Source organism: Gallus gallus, chromosome 2, assembly GCF_016699485.2.
Source record: "Gallus gallus isolate bGalGal1 chromosome 2, bGalGal1.mat.broiler.GRCg7b, whole genome shotgun sequence".
Lineage (NCBI taxonomy): Eukaryota > Metazoa > Chordata > Aves > Galliformes > Phasianidae > Gallus > Gallus gallus.
In genome coordinates this window covers 40058930-40084522 of record NC_052533.1, presented here as the reverse complement: position 1 = coordinate 40084522, position 25593 = coordinate 40058930, and the positions used below count along the sequence as shown (strand labels likewise).

Genomic DNA, 25593 nt, shown 5'->3' with positions numbered 1-25593 from the left:
TTCCTACATGCACAGTTTGTACACGCAATTTTTTTTGCTGTTTTTACCTCGAGTGCAAGACGAAACTATTCATGCAGCTTCTCCCTTACACCTGCGCTGTCTGAAAGTTTTGTTCGGCTTAAGCAAATATTACTTCAGACTTCTGCAATTGGAGACATTCAACTGTACATAAACATTAACGCTAACTTGTCTCCTGCTACTACAGAGTTTGAAGGAATCGGTAACACCAACTATTTAAACATCCTGAATGCTCTGGTTTTTTTTTTAGTAATTCAGTGGTGCGCAATGAGACACAGACAGGAATGATAAAAGAGACTTCGTTTTCTTTTACTACAATGCAAAAAAGAAATTGAAAAGCTTTTGAGGCTACTGACCTTTCATAACTGAATACTGAAAGAACCCGTCCTACAGACAGCAGGCCTGTGCTCTGCTACTCTTCTAGAAAAACAACCCCTAACATATTTTTCAAATAATTGCAGTAAATAGAGATTTCCCTCTACTGGGATGAACACCAGAAAAATGACCAAGTGAATAAAGGTGAAAAAAAACCAAAATAGTGGAGGTGAAAATACAGAACACGTTCGGTCAAGAACCCTTCAGTTTCCCTGCATGCATTTTCACTTACCCGAATATCTTTGGGATGTTCTCCCTCTGCTATTCTCACCATCCACAAGAACTTATTGATATCATCACCGGAATAGCCTATCACACCACCAAAGATAATCAAAACATAATCCACATCCAGACTTCGCATGATCTCATATGCTGCCGACTCATTGGAGGACATGGCCTTGCCCACCTGCATCATAGCAAAAAAACCCTCAGTATCTGTACAGCTGCCTACTGATCACATTCTCAGATCAAGCACCTGCAAGACCAAGAATACAGTTACCCACCAGACCCCACAGTCTCCTTCTAGGTAAATAAAACAGACTGTCTTTATTTAGAAGGCCAAAAGCTCAACCTAAATGGAAACATCTTCTGCTCTGCAGGAGGAGAGCTGCCTACTGAAATGAGCTGTAAAAAGCGTGGTAACAACTGCCTTCCTCTTGTGGCAGCTACAGATTTCTCCAGTGACAGCTGCATTGCCAAAAAGTTAGTGTGGCAGAAAATGCCTAATTGCAAATTATTTTCAAAACAGACAACCCGACATGGATACATTTTTTGAGATGTGAGTGCTCTTCTTTTGCTGTCCCCCCCCTTTTTTCCTTTCCTTCCTTCTGTCCCTTACTATTGAAGCAGCCATGTTGCACTGCGCTCAGTAGCAAATGGGCAGCCTTGGTGTTGAATACAGGGAAAGTTTATGGAGAGAAAATACCAGAGCAGAGCTATCTTTGAGTTAAAAGTGTAGCACTGGCAAAGCCAATGTTTTGGCCCTGAAAATCTTTTTAAAGCTGTATCTAAAAATTCTTCCGGAATGTTCATTTTTCACACTTACAAAATCCACTTAGGTCAGTAACTGGCGTCAGTTCAGTAGTCCTGTTTGCCATAGAATCTCTTGTACTTAAAAGTATAATAATGTCTCACTGTAGCAGAAGGGCACAACTACAATATAAATAATATTGCATCCAAATTGGTAAAATTCAGTTAAGTCAAGAACTTAATTAGAAAGTACTAAGCTTAGGCTGCAATCTGTCAAAAAGACCAGTTTCTTGGCTGTTACCCTGGTCTGTGTGAAATTATTTGGCAGATTTCCATTTCTGTGCAGGAAAAAGTCATCTGGCAAATATTTCAGGGCAATGCCTCATTCAGAACACAAGTTCAGAGATCTGCTGCAAAACACACTCAGTGCTTACTTCCCCCTTTGTTTGCAAATGGAAGCTAACAGTACCAACTCTCCAGTCAGACTGGGGAGAATTCTTTATTAAAAACCATTAATAGTAAGTGCTGTAATGTGCACGGTTACTGTGTGTACAAAATACAGGTGATTGTTTTATAGTCCGTCTATTCACCTTATACATCTTGTCCTGAAGGAATCTGCAGGTTTGGACATAGCATCTGTACTATAGATACTGGCAACAGCAAAACAGAGCTATGTAGAGAGCAGATGAACACAGACAGATAGACATTCAGTTTAGAAAGCTCTGTAACACACTGGCAGGTCAACAAGAAAAAAAAGAGAAAAGCTTTATTACATGGGAAAGCTTGCTGACTAATATTAGCACCAATGATTCCATTTCCAAAGCTTTCTTTTGGCTGATGCTAGCTCCCTGCCACTGCCAAAAGCACCTCACACATTTTTACGGTACTTTGTATGCTTGAAGCATAACTCAATTAATTTGTTCATTTTGAATGCTGCTTGCCAGCACATCTGGTCCAACTGCTGCGCTGGGTACTGACAGAAGACAGAAACTATTTAATAATCACTTTCCTCAAGCTCTTCCTGGCATTCTGCCCACGTGGCAGAACATAGGTCTTCTGGGAAGAAGCAGGCACTGAGTGATGGCTGACTACACAGCACCTAGTAAGGCCACAATGTAGAGCATTCCTTTGCTTCTGAAAAAAGGATGGTGCCCCTGTAGACACAAACAGTGCTAACAAACGCCCTGCCTTAGATGGCATGCACAACCCTTAAACTTCAGAACTGAAAGAAACTAAAGGTACAGATGTCTTATCAAACTGCAGATTTGAGAAAACAATCACTTCAAGTCTGCAACACTTCTATTGCTACGTATAAACTTTCTCAGATTTCCAGGATGCCTGACAATGCATTTCATATGGTTGGTTTTCACAGTACCACTCAAAATCCAGTCAGACACATTGCTGAAGTGAAATGATCTGTGTTTGGACAGTGCCGGCCGAGCAGTGGTACCCGGTGAATTTTTGTAGTGCATATCTCAAGGGGAACGGTTGCATGACTCGATGCTGTCCATCCGCCCACAGAGAAAATATGACAAACTGAAGTGGAGCTGAAGTTCTGGAAACTCCAAGAAAACAAAATGGAGAACCCAAAAGCAGAATTGATCCCATCTAGCCCCAAACCAACCTTTATAACAGAGCAGAAATAACAGCCAACATACCTGCTCCTTCCACCTCTGTTTCTTTGTGTCATACTATCCTTCAATAAACATCTACACTTTCATATCTGTCCAAAAGTAGACACTTCAGTGCTGGTACTCCGCAGAACATTGCCATGCTTACCAGAGCTATGTGGCTGTTGTTCCAAGTGTTGTTGTCAACCAGCGTGGTCCGATTGGCCATCCCTGCGATCTGATAACCGTAGTCCCACCACGACATTACTCTGGCGTGCTCGTCTGTGTTTTGTCTCAGCCAGTAGTAGGCTTCCCTGAAGTCATCCAGGATATTCCGAGTGCTGGAAAACAGAGTTCATTTTATTCACATCAGTACAAATATTGGCAAGAAATTGACTGCATCATGATAAATCTGGGCTCACAAACAAAGTCTTTTTTATTCTTTCCAGTCCCTATGAGGCATTCAGTCCCTAGCCTGTACTCACGAGCTTAAACTCATGGACAGCTGAACAGCCAGAAGCTGAAACTGCTTTTGAAGATGTGACCAAAAGCATTTCCAGTTAAATATATATTCATTAACAAGTTGTATGACCCAAATACTTTTTTTTTTTCTTTTTTAAACTATCATGCTCACTGGCTTTGGATAGGATTATTTTTATGTATTCACATTAAGTATTTTTTAAAATGTTATGTATTTTTGAAAAGCAGAATATTAAGAACTTTTTTATTCAGGTGACAATTTTGCCTTAATATAATAAAAAGCAAAACAAGTTATAAATGCAAAGGAACTAGAAATGCTTTTGCCCTATAATTATTTTCAAGCCTGTGACACTACTTACCCATCATGGTTATAAGAAGCAAGAACAACGCTAGGGCTGGAGTACGCATTGCTTGTTACCCAGGTACAGTGGACAGCAAACATCATCAACAGCATCAACATCAGCATAGTAACAATGTTTTTGATGTTGGGACCTAGTCCTTCTTCTGTTTTCTCCTGTTCAGATACATGTTTTCTCACTTTGCCTGCCTGAACAAACACAAACATAGCTGTTATGGCAACTTCAATCATCCATAGCAATGAAATTGCAAAATGCCTTTTCCTTCACTATGCGCACTCCATAAAAGCTGTGGGATACTGCAAAAATCAACCAAGTTCTAGTGTAAATCAACTAGGTGTGCACAAGAATGCTTTATCAACGCAGCCATTTGAAAGAATGGATTATTCCCCAAAGTCTTTTCAGAATAAGAAAATCTATTATATGTGGGCAAGTACATGACTTAGCTCAGCTTAGCACGATGATGCCCTTTCATAAGGCAGAGTAGAAGAGAGAAGGACACTGGAGTCTACTGTGAGGAACAGGTAGAAACCCTCATGCACTCATTAGTGTAACATAGGCTAGAAAATACAAACATGAGTAGGTAATGCCATCTTCTTCAGGAATATGAGAGTACAGAAATACCTTCCCACAAAATATATTTTTCTTTAATTTCACTCTGTCTAGGAGGGAATACAAGAGGGAAGCAGTTAAACACTGGGTGACACACAACTGCTGTATTAAAGGAGAGGGAGCGACTGCCTGCCATCACCCATCTAGAAAGCTGGGTCAGTACTGCAGACTTCCTCTGGTTAAAGGCTCGCAGCTGATCAGCTAGAAGGCACCACTTCTATACTGACACTGATTTTCTTTCAGAACATCACTTACAGGTTATTGGAGAACAGCACTTTGTTACTCTAAATTTCAGACCTTTAGAAAAGTTAAAAAAAAAAAATAAAGCTTATCTTTATTAAACTCGTAACTTCTGCTCCCTCCCCTCACCTTATCATACAGGTTGCCAGGGTTCCTTTTGTCGTCCTCATCACTGCTGTCCTCTATTGGCGGATTTTCCCTCTTCATATCATCACCCAAATAACGCTCAAAGACATTAGAGAAAGCAATTGCAGACAGCATACAGACCACAGGAGTCAGAGTGAGCATCAGACGAACCATCACACCAGCAAAGTAAACGGCACTGATTGCATACAGAGCAACTGCAGAGGAAAAAAAAGAAACCTAGTGATGACATTCAGAAAGTAACGCTCCCTGTGACTGCACACATACATGCTCACCAGAAAACTGTTTTTGGAAGCGGGCTGAGTATCTGTGTGTCTAAAGACTGGAGCGTGCATCTTGTACTGCTTTTTAATTTACAGAGATAATTAATTACTGCGCATCCCTTTTAAGCCTCAAGTCCTGCCTGAAACTCATCTTGACAACTATTCACAATAACACGACTCCATTTTCATATTCATTAATGATGTGTCAGAAGATCCATTATTAGTGAAATTCAATAGCACACACCAAAAATACTATTGGAGTAGTAGGTAGTTTCATTTGGTTAGAAAGGCCAAACAAGTTATTAAATCTGAAAAAACAAAGAGCAAGGATTAGAGTCTCATATAAACATCAAAATTTAATCTAAATTAGAGACACTCCTGAACAAACTGGGGGCTTGTCTACATTGCAACACAGATACAGAAGATGATACTGCAAGCCCTATTCTGAAGCAGGTTTTCCTGGACAGTATTATCTCCACTCCCTTCCTTTGCTTCCCGCAACCCTTCCTCCCCAAAAACCCCAAACAAAGCAGCAACAAAACAACCAAAAAACCAACAGGATTTTCAAGGTAGAAAAATTCACAACACTTTTCATAGGAGGAAAAAATAACAAGAACACAACCTGCATGCACTGTTAGGAACATCCATTGTTCATGTAATAGTGGTTGTTGCCAGTCTGCTACAGCTTGACACATACAAGCATACACTTTTGTGAAAGATTTGTGATTTGCCACAGAAATCATTAAGGGGCACTGATTGATCAAATTACATTGTATAAACATTCTGCACTTCATAGTGCGGTGCTGTGGCTCTCTGTTCTCACTCGTGGGTCTCTTTAAGCTGACTGAAACGATGCAGCACTAGCACGCTGAAAGGGAGTCTTGCAGCATTGCTTTTTGCAAGGACTCATGTAAACCAAAGAGCACAAAATACTCCAAAGTCACAGGATTGAACACAGTAAATGTTCCTGTTGCACGTGGGGTAATTCCAATAGGCTGCTGTACTGGACTGGAGCCTTCTGCCTCCGTAAAGGAATGAGTGAGTGCGCTTCACTCCACCTTTTGGGCTACAACTCCAAGTTACATTTTCAGAAGCCTCATTCATAGCCTTAGCAGTCTACTCTCAAAGTAAAGCTTCATACAAACAAACAATTTGTTGTCACTGGCACAGGGAGACCCCACGCCTCTGCTTAGGCTTGTACCTTATCTAGCACTTGCTCCACAGCGAGTGATTCAGTTCACTAAAATAGCTGAAAATCTGCTAAGAAAAGGCATTTTGCATCATCCTCTGTGGTAGGAAGACTGCCAGGTACCTACAGAAGAATCAGGTGCCTTGAACCTGTGTGGGGGAGGGTTGCTGCTCTGAGCTCTTCACCTGGATATGAAACTGCACCCCTAACCCGAAGGGTGTGCAATCCACACATGGAAGAGCCACACAACAGAACCGCACAAACGCTTTGACCCCACCTCGCAATAAGGCACTCCATCACCGTCCCACCCACCTCCACGTGAACTGCATTCTTAGTAAGTTGTAAACACTACTGCATGCAGGCAACTTTGAACATTCCCCCTCAAACACATCACATTCTAGAAAAGGTTCAAACATGTCATAAACCAGCTCTGAACAAACAAAACCAAAACAGAATCAAGTTGAAGACAAGAGGTTTTGAAACGATTTTAAAACATTTTCTCTTACCAAAGACTCTTTCATCATTGATGTTTTTGATACAGAACCACAGCCCTGCTGGGAAAGTACACACGAGAATATGCAGATCAAAAAAGAAGGAAACCCATGTTGTAGGCTGATGCTCAGACACAGAGGCAATGATCGGGATGTGAATTTTCGCATACCTTTTTTAAAAAAAATTCAGTTCAAATTATTTTGAAGAGAGAAAATTATTAAAACTTGTAAGCATTAGGAATTCTGAAATTCATTTCAAAGGAAGCATTGCAATCTAAAATGTTAAGCTCTTTATTTAGCAGAAACCTGATGAAACTTTGGCACCAAAAGATGTCCCCACATCTAATTGTATTTAGGAAGTATTTGGTGTGCGGAGCTATTTCAAGCATCAGTATAAAGGATCATTTCCATACTAATTAAAAGAATGAGAATTACATACGCTTTGTTCTATGATGGCTAAATAGGAAGCCAAATTCACCAGAATGGCAACATACAGCTATGGAAGCCATCGTTATATTCCAGAGTGACAATCACCCATGACAATAAATCTCCTGGGATTTCAGTACTGTATTTTGAAAGCTTTTCTCCAAACAAAACATCTTCATTTGCTTAGTGACAAAGCCAAATATTAAACACTAGGCCAGCCCAAGGAGGTTGTGGATGCCCCATCCCTGAAGGCACTCAAGGCCAGGCTGGATGTGGCTCTGGGCAGCCTGGTCTGGTGGTTGGCGACCCTGCACATAGCAGGGGGGCTGAAACTCGATGATCATTGTGGTCCTTTTCAACCCAGGCCATTCTATGATTCTATGATTCTACTGATGTCTCCGTGTTTTCTCAGCGGCTTAAAATCGGGCTTTATCTACATTTGGAAATGCACGTTAACTAAACAACGCGTCAAACGCTCAGTGCGGACAACGACAAAATTGGGTTCCACATTAAAAGACAGCTCTGCGTACAGCCCTGATCTGGCAAGCTACGTGACCAAATGGTGAGGTATCAAACATGTCCTTTTCTTCACTGATATCCAGGTCTCGCTTAGAAATGCATTGACAAGTTTTAAACACGATGTGATTCTCTAATGTAGACAAGCCCTCAAAATTTTGATGTTTTGTACATGTGTGGGCAGACCACTTCATTCAGAGGCAAGGCACAGCATCAATATATTTCACAAATAAATTTGAGGCTTCTTTACTGATACCTATTCTACTACATTTATTACAGCGTTGGTACAGAATCTGGTATCAGCTGGCCTTCAAAGCCTGATAAAAAGCTGAACTGCAAATGTTTGAAGTTCTCCTACCCCTGCCTTTAATCTTAAAAACCTACCACTTAAAACCCACCTTCAACACATTTATCTGCAAAATACCTTTGGTTTTATTCATACTGTCCCTTGTTTAAGTGTCTGGCTAAAGAACTGAACGCTGGATTTTTCAAGGTTAACTAAACCAAAATATTTGTTTACAAAAACACACATGAATAAACCAAAATTGTTCAGAGTAGACATCTGTATACACAGAACAGATGTATGAACATAATAAACAGGCACCATGCAAGATCCTGTGTAACAACTTTGTGATTTCGTGCAATGCTGTGCAATGAAAACTGTAAGTTAAACTTTCTTAGTAATTCTGAATTGTACCCTCAAGTGTTGATACCACTTTTGGTTATCTTATGCTGAGGAGCACTGAGGTTTCATAGTTGAACATACAGTTAACATACTCAAAGACTTCCAAAGAAGCGAGAACTTTAATAAACAAATTAGTGATGAAGGTAAAATGGTTGCAAAGACCATGGAATAGTTACTACCAATGTTCTCTTTAGATAACTGATCAAAATCAACTGTATTCTCATTTACTGAAGTAAATGGATTTGAGAATGACGAGAGCAAAAGATTATCAGTTTTCAGTAGAATGCTATTGATAGCTGACATTATCCTTTACTTACCCAGTGTCCCACAGTGAATAAAATCTGCCGCTCCAAGGAGCGATATAGCCTGAAAATGAGAAGAGAGGGAAAAAAAACACTTTTGCTGCCTATGTATTTAAATGCAATAAATTTCTCTACACCTTTAAATGATAGCAAAAAACTAATTACCAAAAGAAATTTCATTAAATGCGTAGAATATGTGAACTTGGCCTACTGCAGTAGGTAGCTTAGGAAGTCTACCAATCATGAACCCAGTTTTAGTTATGAGATCACACTGGGCTAGTTCAGTATCAAGAGATACGCACCTCCAGAAGTCAAGGTGATGCAAAATAATTAAAACATTTCTCAAAGAATGACTGATAGCAACCTATGTTTTGTAAAGAAGCACAAGAAAAAGAAAACATAATTGATAAGGAAGTATTTAATTCTTCTCAATTGCCTAAGCAAAAGAATAGGAACGATCAATAGCCAAAACATTAATACACAAAACACTCGTTTCATATTTTTTCTCTACTGATGTATCTATATGCAACACAGAATATAAAAGTTGCTATCCAATATGCTGATAAGCTTATATATATAAACATATTTATAAACACCATCATTATAAGATGACAAAAATTGAAAGTTTAAAATTTTATTTATACTTTCCTTGAAACTCTTTGAGCTCCCTCTACATACAGATGAAGAGGATCCAAAATGAGAACTTTATATCCCTTTAATTATTAGCTAAGCCTTTCTGCATGATGTGGTAAGTCTTCCCACTGATAAATACAAATAGTGTTATTTGACTGAGGATTTTTGTTTAATATTCTCTTCAGACATTTAAATATTATGTGTAATGTTCTGTGCCAAAACATCTTCCCCTTCAGTCTTTGAATGCAAAGCTTGCTCCCAAACCACTGCATGCACAAATAAGAATGAGATGTCAGCAGATAGGGAACATTTGGCTACGGTCTTCTCTGGATGTATCCAGAGCAAAGCATCAGGTGGAATTCAACTGAGGGTGCTGAAATAACTGGCAGCTGTGATAATTATCCATGATCTTGATCAGGGTGATAAGGGAGGGTACTTGCTGCCTGGGAAATGGCTAATGGTACACCTCTTGGAAAGGCAAGAAGGAATATTCAGGGGAACTACTGGCCAGTAGCCTTAGTCCCTAGAAAGATCTTGATGGAGAACATCCTGAAATACATTACTAAATGCCTTTAAACCATTCTCCTCATTCCTTGTTTGTAAGCTGAAGAACAGACTGGATAAACAATAACTGGATGTGTTGAAAACTGGCTGTACTGATAAGCTCAAAGTACTATATAGTACTCAGTGGCTTGGTGTCCCTTTGGTGGCTGACTAGAAAAATGTTAAAGTATCACAGAGTTGAAAACAGTGAATAATGCTAAATTAAGAAGAGTGACTGATGAGCATTATGGCAGGCAGGACTTCCATCCAAAACATGAATTTCCTTCTTCCAGGTGCTGTACCTGGAATGCATGGTCCAGATGCCAGCACTCTGCTGCAAGAGGATTATTAAGAAAATACAGAGAGGGCTGAGTGCCATGAGATAAATGGTCAGGAGCCTGGATCACACAGCATTTAAGGAAAAACTGAGGGAACCAGATTTGTTCTGTTTGGTAAAGTAGTGACACTTATTATGGAATTTCAGAAACGGATGTTAACACTTTCTAAGAAATACAACATAAGACATATTTTGCTACAGATTGAGATTAGAAGCCAAACATCTTGATATGCCAGTCTGATTTTTTTTCTTTTTTTTTCTTTTTATGACAAATATTAGTTGGATTTGCTCATTCACACTGGAAAGCAAATGATAAACCATCAAGGTTTACAAGACTTTCAGGCAAATGTTGATGCTAAGTACTCTGTTGGAATAATGGTATCATAATTATCAAAAATAAAACTTGCAATTAAATGTCCAAAAAACAGTTGATACCATAAAAAATCTACAGTAGAAACATTGCTAAAAAGAAATACAAGAAAGATCTCCATTAATATAAAAACAAGTTAAACCTGAAGAAAGTGGTTGTTTCTTATTTAAACCAACCAACCCCTCTAAAAAACATAACTATATGTGAGGTATATTTTAACATCACCCAGTTTATACCAAGCAGAATTCAGTTTTGGCATGGGTGACATTTCTATAGGAAAACAGGTGACTTTTGCTTCATTGGAGGAAGAAAGTGTGGAGGTAGATGACCAAAAAATATGTCACGAAATCAGACAAAGGCAGTGAGGCATCTGAGGAACTCAACCATGCAAAGACAAGCTTAATTTTGTGAGCCTGGGTAGAGCTATCTTGAAGATTGGAGGCTGAGCCACAGAAGAGGAACTTACAGACGTACATTAATTTCAGTAATATAGAAATCAGGTTCAATTATTTAATAAAGTAGCTAACTTTATCTTGATTTATCAATGCTATTCACAATAGATTAACTATTCTTATCTTCCCAATAGGCTTTTGCTATAGTTACGTTCTTCATTCTAATCTGACTTCTTGCATCATACTATGTATTTTGGAAAAAGTGCAATGATGCTACAAAGTTTTGCATGCAAAATATATTTACGTGCACACACTATTTTCAGTAATGAAAGAATTAGTCCTGCATGCACATGTTTTATAATGCTCATCTTCTCCCATTCTTTAATTCTAAATGCACTCTTGGTATTCTGATGTGATACTGTTCTGTGATTTTCAGCTGATGATCTGTTTGATCTCTTCAGCTGATTTATAAGTCTAAATATTCCCAGTATCCTCCAACTCAGGAAAGAATCCTGCAGCCCAGAATGCAGAGTGAATTCCAACACACAGACATATGAAGTAGTAGGGTGTTGGTTTGCTCTAGGGTTACCAACAACTACTTTTGACCTTTTGACTTAACCCAAGTTCTGATCACCTCAGTTACCTGCTCCAAAGAGAATCTGGTTTCATGTTTATTTACCTGTGTACGTCAAATAGATGACACTCAGGAATACAATACCAGCAGCCAGTGAGACACCCAAGAAGAACAAGGTCTGAAACTCTTGCTTTGTTAGCCTATCTCTCAGATACTGCAAAAATGCATATGCCTGCAGCAATGCAAAAACACCTAAAGAAAGACAAACGTTTCTGTTTAATGGTAAAAACAACTGTAAAAGCAATTGGCAAACTTACCCTCTATTCGGGTTAGAAAAATACACACAATGTATACCCTTACATCTGAAAACCAGTATAAAAATTACCTTCTGACAAACTGACTTTAGTAGTTAATAGAGATGATAGTTCCTCAGTTATTGCAATGAAGTAATTTCTACACTAAACATTCTTTGCTTATTATGGATTAAAAGCTGCCTTTTCACTCCCAAATTAACTTGGGAATAAGGGGGAGAAACATCTGAAAACTAGATTGCATATATTTTGACAAAGGCCAGTTTAATAAACCTAGGCATTATGAACAAACAAGATACATACAGCTCTTGGCTATCTTGAGTAATGAGTTACAGAGAAAGACCCCAGACAACATAAAAAGCAAGTCTAATAAAGAAATATATGGAAATCGAGTTACTGAACAAAACAATAGGATTTAATGGAAGGAAAAAAAAAGAAACCAACATCTAAGTAACACAGACAACTCAATTATACAAAGCTAATGCTGAAACACCCGAATGTGCTGGGTAAGCACCCCGCACCCTCAAAGAGATAGTTCCAAGTCTAAGCATGGCCATTTTCTGTTGTTATTTTTTTCAATGTATATAATCACATCAATCCAATGATTTCACCACTCAAAAGCTAAAATCACTGGTAAAAAAAACCCCACACAAATTCAAGCATATGGTGTTTCTCTAATCAATGAAATTGCGATACGTGATGTTGAAATTCATTAGTTCCAAAACCCCAGCAAAGAGCAAAATCTCAATTCACTAAATAATTGTGAAATTATTCTGATGCAAACTATGGCACGATAACTTTTACTCTGTTCATCCTATGCAGAATGTTGAAAGAATCTCAATTAATCTCAAAAATATGCTAAAAAGTATTTTTTTTCTGGTGAATTGTAATCAACTTCCAATTGCTGTCCAAAATACATTTTAATTGACAATATGTAACTGAAAAAAGGAGCCATCTAACAAATTAAGCTGTACCACGAGACCGGTCTGTGCTCCTAATAAATCATATGTATGCTCCTATGTCTAGCAGATTTAGTAAAGGTTACTGCTGTCAAGAGATCAAGATGTTTGAATGCTTAACAGCTACTGAGAATAAGCTTAGTTTAAGAAAACAAAGAATCAAAAAGATTAAAATCAGTAATTTAAAAATCAGCCTCCTATATGTAATATGTCATCTGTAGTTAACTCGCTTTGAAAAATTATCAAATCTAAAAACAAATGGCTCAATAAGAACTGTGTTTACCAGTAACAAATGTTTCAATTATACAACACTTGAAAGCAACATTATATTGCAATACAGCAGAGATTATCAATGTGTAAAATAAGTGCTTGTCAGAATGCATTAGTGATTCAGTGTTATGGAGGCATTTTACTTCCATTAGCTCACACAAAGAAGGATAATATGTTGATTGGAAAGAAAACTTCCCTACAGACACTAAATTGTACCTATTTTCTTCAACAATTTTATTTGTTAGTTTATGTTATTTCTAATACAAGGAAACAGAGGCACAATGGTTTGAGGCTTTCTTTTGCTGTACAGGCTGTTTGGAGGCAAACAGTTTTCTTACCTGCAGCTGCCATGTGTTCACTTGTTCTAATTGGTTGAAATCCCACAAAAGGTATCTGCATTGATAATATTAACCCGACGATGTAGAAAGTGCTATATGCTAGAGAAAAGGAAGGAGAAAGCAGAAGAGAAAAGCGTGAACAAACGAGCATACACATTTCAAAAAGCATTGATTCCCCAGTAGAGCCCATTGCTCATCTCCAAACAAAGAATGACACTGAAACACAACTGTATCATTTTAAATATTTTGGCCATTACTTGTTTCTCCTAAAAAAAAATGCATTCTTAGAGGAAGTAGCAAAGTAGTGCTTTTTCTAACTACACTGTTGTTGCTTATTTTTCTTCCTATAGAAGTGAACCATCTAACTAAAACGCTGTAGCTTAGCAAGTTTTCTCTTCCCATTTGATTTCCTTGTTTTTTTCCAGAATATGGGTGGGAGATCTCAGGTAACGAGTGAAAAAAGCAGCTTTCCATATGAGAAGAAATTAAAGGAGCCAGGCTGCAAAGGTACAAAACATTTAAGATTGCACTCCTTACTTAGAGAATGAAAAAGGTATGCTTGTTCTATTTTTAATACAAGAACAGAGGCATGCCAAGAAACTGAAAAGCAACAGAATTAAAAATGAATACTGAGCATCTGTACTATTAGATCTATACCAATACTGGGGACTTGTAACCCCTCAGAAAGTTGAGGCCAAGAAGCATTAATACCACAAACCATTATTTTAACTGAAATGATATTCACGTACTTCATTCTGACAGGATTTGGTTCCTCAATACTCCAAAGTAAGAAGGAGATGGAAGGACCAGAGAGAAATACCAACTATGAACGACCACAAGTCCACTTACATTGGAAGCAACTACCCAAGTCCAAATCCAAATGAGGTTTTCTTCCTGCAGCTGCAAACAGCAATAACGTACCTCCAAGATTTCTTAATCTTTCCTACAAATCATAAACCATTGGGCTTTGTTATGGCCTCAATCTTATGAGGAGATCCTTGTCCTCATATAATCCTTTACTAAGAGAACAGGTTTGGGGACCACATCATTGAGGACCACATCATATACCAGTGGTATTATTTTTGTTGCAGCTGTGTATTGCGCTCCTAGGATACTGTATGCTTTGAAAGATCACAAAAAAAGACTCATGATGCTTCCAACCACTTCCAGCTGTCTTTGCTGCCGTGTTGTTTGAAGCATCGGTATTCTGCTGCTTGGCCTCGCTACCGATCTGTTCCCTCTTTATGCCACTGAAATATATTTTTGCTGTAGGAAACTTCATTTTTGAAGAACTCACTACAACATAAATCATTTATTGTATCATAAAAGTGCTGCAACACTGCCATCCTGTGGAGGTTTAATGATGGCATAAATCACTGGATTGCACACCTGTTAGACCATTTTGAAGAATCATTTTTAATTCTACAACTGGTATGCTTCATTTGCCCACTTTTTTTGCACCCCTCAAAGCCCACTTCTCTCAAGCAGCCATCACATCTGCCTGCTTGGTATTGAAAGAACAGGTGGTCTGATACAACTTTTTGAGGAATTTATTACATGAAGGTGATAATGCATCACAAACTATCCACGTTCCTGTGCAAAGACTATGCAAACAGCATAATGTAAAAGCAAGAATTTGATCTGGATTCCTGAAATCTATTCGATATCATGGATGTCCCATCCCTGGAGATGTTCAAGGCCAGGTAGGATGGGGCCCTGGGCAACCTGATCTAAATCTAGTAATTTAATGATGGTAAACCTGCCCGCAGCAGAAGGGTTGAACTAGATGGTCTTGGAGAACCACTCCAACCCAAGCCATTCTATGATTCTATGATTATAACTTTGATTAGACCAAAAACAGAAAAAAAATGGACCTTCTTTCAGATAAACTCATTTCACACAATTTCAGTTATTGTACACTGCACAAACTTGACAAAAAAGCCTACTGAAAACTACTCTTGAGAATACAATCATCAGTTTTCAATTAATGGATTAGAATCACCAGAAATAAACACTTATTATCTTAAGTTTTACACTACTTCAGTAGTTAATGAAAGCATACGATAAGATACAACACAAAAGCAAGGAATTATAGAAATTTAGTTTTACATTCTGGCAGATTGCAGAATTGTTTGAGTTAGACTAGATGACCTTTGAGGGTCCCTTCCAATTCCCAGAGATGCTTTGCTGCTCCACCTACTGTAGGGGAACCTGTTTTTAGCAGAGGAGTTGGAATAGATGATCTGCAGAGGTCGCTTCCAATCACTACAATTCTGTGATCTACAGCTAGATGAGGTTGCTCAGCACCTGGTCCAGCCTGATCATGAGCATCTCCAAGGACAAGGCAGCCACCACAGCCCTGGGCAACCCGTTCTAGAGCCTCACCACCCTTACTGTAAAAAAAAAAATTCTTCCTTATATCTAATCTAAATCTCCCCTCTTTTAGCATGAAACCATTTCCCCTTGTCCTATCTTCAAGTGTTTCGTTTTGAAGTATACAGAAAAAAAAAAAAAGAATAGATTGAAGTGAAAATTACCAAATTTCCCAAGAGCACAAGACTGAAATCTACATTGGTACCTTTCCAAATATAAAACCATTCACGTTTTAAACTTGTGAGAAACTACAAGAGAAACTACACATAAAATAATGGAAGATAGCATCAGCAGTTCCTGCATTCAAATAAAGATGTTATTTTTCTAAAACGGATGCAGATTTTACTGTCATCTGTCAATAAGTTACAAAAAGTTATAGCTGCACATTGGTAGTCTTGAGAAATAGGAGACTCCTGCACGCACACTAGTAATTGCATATCACATATGCTCCAAAAATATCTTTATCTTCCCTATTTCAGTGAGCTTTCATCTTACCATCTTATCTGAATATCTGGCAGTGAAACACACTTCCATTTCTACCCAGAAATGCTTGAACATTCCTAGCAGTTTTTACAAAAACATCCTGTTAAACAAACCTAGAACATGCACACTGCTGCAAGACGTACAGACATCTGTGTAAGGCTTCCCATGGAAGTTTAAATTAAGCCGGGAATTGCAAGGAAACAGCAAGGCTGCAATCATGTTTTAATTCTGACAACTCCGCTGAAGAGCATCTCCCTCACAGCTGAAGGACAATACCATCTCAGAACACTGCAGCTATTTGCAAAACAAATGGGAGCCAAAAACTTTAAGTCATACGAACTGGCAGAACTATTTTCCACTGATGAGTTTAAAGACTAGTTCATTGAAAACTGAAAGAACAAGAGTACTTATGCTTCCTTGTTTCTGGTTACCACATCCTTTTAGGATTTTATAACAAACAACTTTCATTTTCTCTTGCGTAACTCACAGAAGCTGGAAATGAAAATATCTAATGAAGTGATTTTAAAAGAAAAACGAGACAGACTGCTCTCCCCTATAATTATAAACAAGTAGTTAATGAAAAAGTTAACTACTACTAAAGATTAAAAGTGGGTTAGAGTTTCCTCCCCTTTTTAAATTTAATTTCAGATTCTGGATTATAAACATAGATAACTAAGAAGCAAGAAACAAATATTTGTATTGGAGTATAAAAAATGAAAGACGGAATGTGAGTAACTATTATATATTTGAACCACTATGCACTATCTGTAACTATCCTAATTCCCCCAGTAGGTTCTGAAATAAAGCAGAAAAATGTATTAAAAATACTAGGAGAAAATCAGTACTAAAAATGGATAACAAATATATATTTACAAACACAAAACATGATATTTTATTTAGTTCAATGAATGCTATGCTCTCAAACTATCTTTAGTGAAGGCTTCACATGAAGGGATCAAAAATCTTCTAGCTAACTTATACACTTTTGAATCCCTGAATTGCTTGTTAATTATTTCATTCATATATCCACACCATGGCCAACTGACTTAATAGGTAATATCTCTGAACTGTTGACATAGTATGTAAATATCAGGCAAATCAAATAAAGAAATTACTCTCCTAAGATCGTTATGCAAACATTTCTGTAACTGGCAGCAAGGTTGATTCATTAACCCAAGAAAATCTTAAGGAATCAAGTGGAGGTGGCAGACTCTCATGCTGCATATTAGTCCAGGTTATATAAAACTCCTATGGTTGTTTAAAATTCCCTATGTCTTTTCCTGTGCATGTCACAATATACTATAACATTTGCAAAATTATTGCTGCAAAACGTTTTAAAAATAGCAGTAGTTTTATGTACCAGGAAAAAAGATAGAACTTTCTTTTTTATTTAGGATGCACCCACACAATGTACAAATTAAATACACTAACAGGACTTTAAGAATATCAAACCATCCAGTTATCTCTATTTTTTTCAGTGCACAGGAAAGTAGAAAATGAATTAGCTGCACTGTATCTGAAATTTTGGAGATGTGAACAGGATGTCTTAACTCTCTAGTGTTGCAGACAGCAACTGACTATTATCAGTAATTCAATTAATGAAATGCAATCTGATGTGCAGTTACTTAATTCCCACCCAATACAGATGACATGAATGTAATTTCATATCTCACAATCTAGCACTCAACAATGACTGTTCAAAGAACAAAACTTACCAATGTAGACCCTCCTGCTGTACCTTTGCATCAGCAGCAGAACAAACACATGCAGTGGAATAAGGTTGATGATGAAAACGTAACCACCCCATGCAGAGACCTGTGAGAAATGGAATAGGTAATCAGCTGCAAGAATATCTGCAAGTTCTTAGGACAGTCAGTGCTGACAAGAAAACACAAAAACCATCTAGACAAGAAGCTGAAACTACTGCTAACACTACCAGAATCTTTCTCAAAACTTACTACCAAAGGAAAGGAAAACAAAAAATACAACCCCCCATAAGCACTAATTTCAAAGTATTAAAGACTTTTGAAATGGGCCAGTGCATTTTCATGGCTGTCTTGCTTACAGCTCCACAGCTCCTCCCAAGCTAATTTGGTCAGGCTGGCAAACAAGAATGTGATGTTGGGGGCTTTTTCTCACGGTGATGGATGCAGCACATGGCAGCAGTAGTACTCCCATCTAGGATCCGAGATTTTCATTTGACATACAACAAGCACGATGCCCTGCACTTTTCATCTCCAGCCAGAAAGAAGAAAGGGAGTAAGGTACACTGCCAACAACAGAACTGCTGGGACAACGCAGCAAAAGGACGCTGCAGTGTAAGGAAAAAAACAAAGGGAAGAGGGCAGATACACGGGGAAGCAGGGCTGAGCGCTGTGGAATGGCATACAACAAGATCAAGCAGATTGTGAACCTGCACTAACTACAGTGCTTGAGAACTACTGGTAAGATGTACTTAGAACTGAAACATTACAATGTTATCATTATATCACTCATTGTTGGCTTAGATAAAGATTTAATGAGCTACCATTACAATACGTTATCTAAATTTTTAATACATTAAGAAGGACTAATGTTGACTAGGCAGTCTATATTTTAACACGTTCTCTTGTCAAATTAGATTCTAGGCTTCTCCCATACGTACCATGCCTACCCCAGATGTTCATTTTCAGAATGCAGCAGCTCTGTGGTTTTTACTTTAATTGTACTCTAAGGCTTAGTTTCATGTAGGTATTTTTAAAGCCCTAGAATCCAGAAACCCAAATATCTGTGTTTGATAGAACAAATTCTAAAATAAGGACAAAGTACTGCTTTCTGATACACTAACTGCAAAACCAGGCACTTCAAAATTTGGGGTAATTGATTCATACCATGAGGAACAAGTAGAAAATTTGAGAATTTTCTAGAAAATGATTTCAGATTATTGTCATTTTATTGCCAAATTACTAACATGAACTATCATGTTTTACATAGGTGATTTCATTTTCTGAGAGAAAATACTATACAAAGACAGGTAAGATAGGATAGAATGAGAACAAATGTGTAATTAGGACATTGTCATATTCAGGCAAAAACTTGAATGATGCACATAGCAGGCAGCCTGTATGGACTAGAGACTTGTATTTCTAATTAGCATCTATTCGCTAATTATAAAGATATTAAACTAGATCTACACTGAAGATTGTACTGGAGCTTTTCAAACATAGTGGAGATTGCCTCGCAGAGTTGCAAAGAATAGAAATACACCAGTATTCTTATGAGTACTCAATTTAAAGTTTTATTTTATTCCTTTGTTATTACAAAGCATCTGAAGCAAAAGAAGCTAATGTTAAATAAAAGCTAAAGCATTTAAATGCAAGAAAAAACACCTCCTCCTTATGGAATTCAACAGTATATTATGAGTCAAATCACCAGAGTGAGTTAGGTTTATACCTGAAGCAGATTCAGATATTAAGTATAACTTTTTTCAGTTCATGAAATATCCATCTCTCTTTCAAGGAGCTGTTCCCCACGTTCCACAAGCATGGAATGACCCTCACTACCTCAAAATTGTCATTTTTCAACTTGCACTGAAAAGATCACTAATTCCTCCAGAGGAAGACAAATTAATACTACGTAATGCATATAATGATTATGCTGTCCTAGAAATTTATGTAAGCAAAATGCCAAGGAGGGCATCTTATTAAAATACTTCCTCAAAAAGAAATACAATATATGGAAAGCCACCAACAGAGATGAAGCAGGTGAGCTCTGTGAGCAACCAAATTCTCATCTAATCACCGACACTAATGAATAGACAAACAGATTAACCTTTTAGTAGTTGGCATTGCTTTAAAGGAAAATAAAAGAAAAAAACCCATTAAATTTACATTAAGGACTGAGTGTCATGATGATGACATTGATTCTTTAGGTTCTGCTGTGTGCACACTAGATCACATCCCTTCCTTCTTGGAAAGTTCCACAGACCAAAATGCTAGTCAGACTGAGATGAGGAGAACTTGCTATTCTGTGACTTTTTTTAATGAGTAAAATTGTAGAAGTGTCTTATTTGTTACTGTTGTGGTTTAACCCAGCAGGTGGCTCAGCATCACACCCTCATTTGCTCACTCCTTCCTATTTGCAGTGGGATGGGAGAGAGAATCGGGGAAAAAACCAAAGTAGAACTCATGGGTTGTGATAAAACTATTTACCAAGGTAGACAAAAGGAGAATAGTTATGAGTGTGTATATACACGTGAATGTATATAGCAAGCGATGCACAGTCAATTGCTCACCACTTCCCAACTGATGCCCAGCTAGCCCCTGAGCAACAGCAGGGAGTCAGAGGAACTCCCTCTCCCTTCAAAACTCCTTCTACATGCTGCCATGTGGTATGGAATATCCCTTTGGCCAGTTTAAGTCAGCTGTCCTAATTCTATTCCCTCGCAGTTCCTTGGGCCCTTCACTAAGAATGGCCTTGGCTCTGTACAACACGGCTTAGCAGCATCTATAAACATCAGTGTGTTATCAGCATTGTTTTTCTCCTAGAACCAAAACATGGCATCGTACCAGGCACTCATAAGAAAACAATTCTACCCCAGCTGAAACTAAGACAGATATCTGCATATTTATGAAGGACACTTTTAGAGGATCTTGCCATTAAATAGACCTAATATATAAGGCCATCTATCAATGTAACAAAACCTAATGTGCCTGACCTTGTACAACACATAGCTCTGTACCAAAACTACAGATCTTCCATGTAATGCAAAATAAACACAAATGTTATGTTTAAAAAGATGCTCTTTATTTGCTGACTTAACAGAAAAGAGGAGAAATGAGAGAAAACAGATGTACTCCCAAAAAACCCAATTAACATAAAAGCTAAAGGAAATATAGGCAGCACCCACAACCTCTGAATTAATGCTCTACTTTAAATTAAGTCATGCAAAATAATTCCCAAATTCATTTTCTTTCTTTCTTTCTTATCTTACCATGTAGAAGTAAGATAGACAGCAGCAGATTGTCCAAAAGACTGACCCAGTTTTCACCGACTTCACCTTTAAAAATAACCAAGTATAATAAACAAATATTGGACAATAATACAAAATTCAATTTAAAAACAACTGTCAAGAGAAGTTCTTAAATGCATATCAAATTATATTTGTATGCTTCTGAACTGATGTCCATAAAAATCAAACCACGAGGGCAATTCATTCACGCACAGAACAGCTTGCATGTATCTCTCTAGATAATGCAGAGACAGGATGCATTGCAACTGTCTATTTCATGATCCAAGGTAGAAAAGTAGCTGCAACACTTTCATGCTGCTTTCTCTGAGACATTAGAACTTATTGTTAACTGTAGACCATCTGTGGCTTCCTTTGGCTGCCATCAGACCCAACTTTGCAATTATAAAAAGCTCTCCCATAGTTTTGAAAAACTCACTTCAGGTTAGTGAGAGCATACAGATTTTACTAAAGGTATAGAAGGATCCATGAACTGGCTCAGGAATGTGATTTTGTACAGAACAGGTAGTGGTGAAATACTGTCATTAAACAAAGCTATGCAGTTGTCTGTAAAATACATTTGATTCACACAATTCTGCAAGAGTTTATGCAGAACACCATTAGCACTATGCTTTCTAGTTAAATAAGGGAGTTCCATTAGAACAGATAACTGCTATTGTGTTTTAGTTATTAAAAAGTAACAACGTAGGTTGCTTCTATTATTATCCAAACCAATATACCTTTACAACTGCAATTTAAATTCAAATTAAGAAAACATAAAAATAATCACCGGGCCTTTCTTCAGAACCTGCACTTAATTATCACCAGTAATTTAATCATGAAAAACTTGAATTTCCTTCTATTATGTTCTTACCAACAATATCCCAAGTTTGAAATATTCCAATGCTAAAAAATCTGCAAGTATGCATTTGTTTCTGGAAACCAGAATTCTTGACAAATTATGGGAAAAGCTGTAATGACTACGTACATAGTCCCTGTGAAGACATGCAATACAAGAATTCCATGTCTAAAGGACAGCACAAGGAACAGCACCATAGTGTCCATGTTGAATTAACACAACATGACTATGCTGTTTGTGTTATTTCCATAATAAATAGAACAGTCCCAAAAAACTCCAGCTTGCCTAAACCCCTTCACACAAAACTATGCGACAGATGAAGTTCTACGTGCAGGTTAAGGAGTGACAGATGAAAAAGTAGGCTGTTTAAAAGGCATTGAACTATTAATCATTTTTTAAGCATGCAAACAGTATGAACATCTTGCTCCATGAGCAGCTTTAGGTTTCAAATTTGAATACTTAAGTCAATGTCTAGACATACGGTCTACAGCTTCCCTGGATGACAATCTGAAGTCTACAGCTTTTCACCAGCGAAACAAGGAGGCTCAAGTCTGACATAAACACCAAATACCTCCAAACCAAAAAATGAAAGCAACCCTACTGTTTCTTTAAACTTACAGACTCATCATTATTACTCTTACTATAGGACACACATATTCCAGTTGAGCAGTATTTTCATGTAATAAACTGAAGAGCATTATTATGGAGTGATTCAGATCACATGAATTCTCAGTAGTTGCCTCATCCAGAGCCAAAGGGAAGAGAAATGAGAGGGAAGAAAATGAGATTTCAATGAATGCTAAGAAAAATCATTCATTTGGTTGGAGGAGGAACCAAAAAACGTTTCCAAAGCAAAAGATTCAGCAATTACTTACCCATAAATAGTATGTGAACTGCAGTGCAAAAATAGCTATGCCTTCATTGTCAAATGATCCTGCTACTGATCGAGATATGTAACCTGGAACTATGGCAATAAAACAGGCAGCTAGAAGCCCTGCTCCCTGGTTCCACAGTTCTCTGGTGAGCAGGAAAGTAGAAATAGCTGTAAGGCCGCTAAAAACTGGTGCTAGGAACACACACACGTCTCTTATATGGACTGTCACATTAAGCATATTTAAAATCCAATGTATAAGGCCTGCTGTCACCATCAGTCCTGGGTATACCTATAGGGAGGAAAAAAACCTCACTGTATTATTGTAGAAAATGGTCACGGTAAGTTTATTTGCATATAATTTGCAAGGAAATACAGTCATTTCTTAAGCTGATACAAGCAGTGAGCAGGTAAAGTTAATGGAATTATTTTAATACTGCTTTAATCATGTTTTGACAACACTGCTGAATACCCAAGGTTCTTTAAATTTTACCCAAATGCTAACAATTACATATAATCCATTTTCTAAATGAATAAGCAGCACACAGATAATATCCTATCTTCTCTGACATTTATCACATAATGAGCAGAATTTTCAGTTAAGATAAGGAATCGGAAACTAAAGTTTGCATGAGAATTTCAACCCAGATAACAGCTTTAAGAACAAAAAAACACAAAAAACCCCACAACAAAACAAATCCAAAAAAGAACCAAAACAACAAGAAGCTCCTCAACATTTCTCAGCCATTTCCAATTTTCTCTATAATACACCATGTCATTTATTTATTTCTTGTTACCCGTGGAGAAAGAAAATATGCATTGAAGTTTTTAAATTGAAAAGCTGGCTGACAGTCACTTGAGTATTCCATATTTGCAAGATATGCTTAGACATCTTGGATAGGAAGACTAAAACTAAGTCCTACAAAACTGAATTAAGATGTCCTCCAGGAAAGAGGAGCATAGGTTCCATAGATTTGCATCTATCACAGAATATTGGAGAACATTAAAATATTCTTAATAGGAATTCTACCCTTCCACATTTATCAACATTAAATAAATCAATATGTAGTAGAAAATTTAATATGGACTTCAACTGTCTTAACTTCTTTCAAAAGCTAAGAAGAGCTCTGTGCTAAATCAACAGATGATGGGATGTTCTGCTTACATCCTTGAGAACAGGTTACCAGGGCAAACTACTAAAACATAATACACCATGCAACTTCCAAAATATGGCACGCAATCAAAATTTTAATTTCAATTTCCAAGGTTTTTTACTTCAAATAAGTAGGGAAAAATACACATATAAGAAGTACGTCACAAGTATCTCTAAAACACTGAAACAAATGGTGTCTAATCGTTACAAAAAGCTTTGTAAATGAATGTAAATGGTATGCTCTGTAAGTAAAAAGTTTTAATGCACTTTCAAGGTTAGATGAGGCTGTGTTACTTAGAATTACTAAAGACATTCTACTGAGCTATATTTGTATTCTAATCGATAATATTATTTCTTATAACTTTCCTATTTTGTAACTTGCATTGGCATCAATCTTAGCCACTCCTGATGCTCCATGCATGTCTCCTGACCACTCCTAGTTTAGTTTCGAAAGGTCTTTATTCAGTGAAACCCTCAATATGAATTCCACATGCAGATGATGCCCACTCAAAATATATCATTGACCTAGAATTTGAGTCATAGAAGAGTTAGATAATTGTTTTTCACTTTCTTTTCTTTTGTAATGTAACACTGTAATAGTGTAGTGTGTAATAGTTTCCCTACAAAGGAAAATCAAAGTTACAGGAGTCATAAAACCCCCACTTATTATTACAAGCTCATATGTAAGAAGGCAAAACTCAGTTCTGTATTTCTTGTTCACAGTATACTGTTGGATGAGGTCTAATGCATGTTGACTTATGTCTTAATTACTGCAGCTAAAAATTAAAAACATCATCTTATTCCCTCAACAGCAATATGACAATTAAAAGTATTTTCCACCAAGATTCTCCCTCTATTGATGTCAAAGTTGTGTTTAAAGTTCAACAGCATTACTGCAAAGTCAACTTTAAGCTATTATTGTAATACTTACAGTTCCACCAACTATTCTTCCCAGTGGATACCATGCTCTTTCATCAAACCAGTTTAAAAATTCATAAAATCCATGGGATGCAAGATGATGTGTTGATCTATAGTTAAACCTAGAAAAAAAAGAAGAACAGTGAGAAGGGAATAGAAATCAAGAATCTTAGGTATAATGTAAGTCCTCCTTTCTTTGAGATCTAGAAAGTAAATAAACTTCAACATCTCATTTACTATATAATGGTCCTCTCAAAATCCATAGATTTTTAAAGTAAATTACCAAGCTTGCAGTTATTAACAACCACATTGTCTCAATTTCTACAGCCTGTGCACATACACAGGTGAAATGCTACAGCCTTTTGTCTTGGTAAACGTAAAGCAGTTTTCTATGACTGACACAATGCCTATATTATTTCTGCATTCCCTTTTAAAGTTAGTAGTCTCTTCACCCATTTACATACCCTATGCAGAATAGCACTTAAGTAGAACGAAGACTATGGAAGAATTAATGCAGGACTTCCTTCTGAGTCAAGACAGCTACCC

At 37.3% G+C, this 25593-nt stretch overlaps 1 protein-coding gene across 3 annotated transcripts in view; it reads right to left on the bottom strand.

Moving 5' to 3' along the window:
* STT3B (STT3B, catalytic subunit of the oligosaccharyltransferase complex) overlaps window positions 1–25593 on the bottom strand; it is a 50628-nt gene that overhangs the window by 5489 nt on the left and 19546 nt on the right. For all 3 annotated transcript variants that reach the window (NM_001396868.1, NM_001031513.2, XM_046925920.1), the window contains exons 2-13: window positions 25061–25169; window positions 22981–23268; window positions 21232–21297; window positions 17975–18074; window positions 13404–13502; window positions 11631–11777; window positions 8692–8740; window positions 6763–6917; window positions 4790–5001; window positions 3812–3999; window positions 3142–3313; window positions 626–799 (exon numbers count right to left, since the gene is read on the bottom strand). In NM_001396868.1, the coding sequence (NP_001383797.1) occupies window positions 626–799; window positions 3142–3313; window positions 3812–3999; window positions 4790–5001; window positions 6763–6917; window positions 8692–8740; window positions 11631–11777; window positions 13404–13502; window positions 17975–18074; window positions 21232–21297; window positions 22981–23268; window positions 25061–25169 (1759 nt within the window). The remainder of the gene's footprint in view (window positions 1–625; window positions 800–3141; window positions 3314–3811; window positions 4000–4789; window positions 5002–6762; window positions 6918–8691; window positions 8741–11630; window positions 11778–13403; window positions 13503–17974; window positions 18075–21231; window positions 21298–22980; window positions 23269–25060; window positions 25170–25593) is intronic.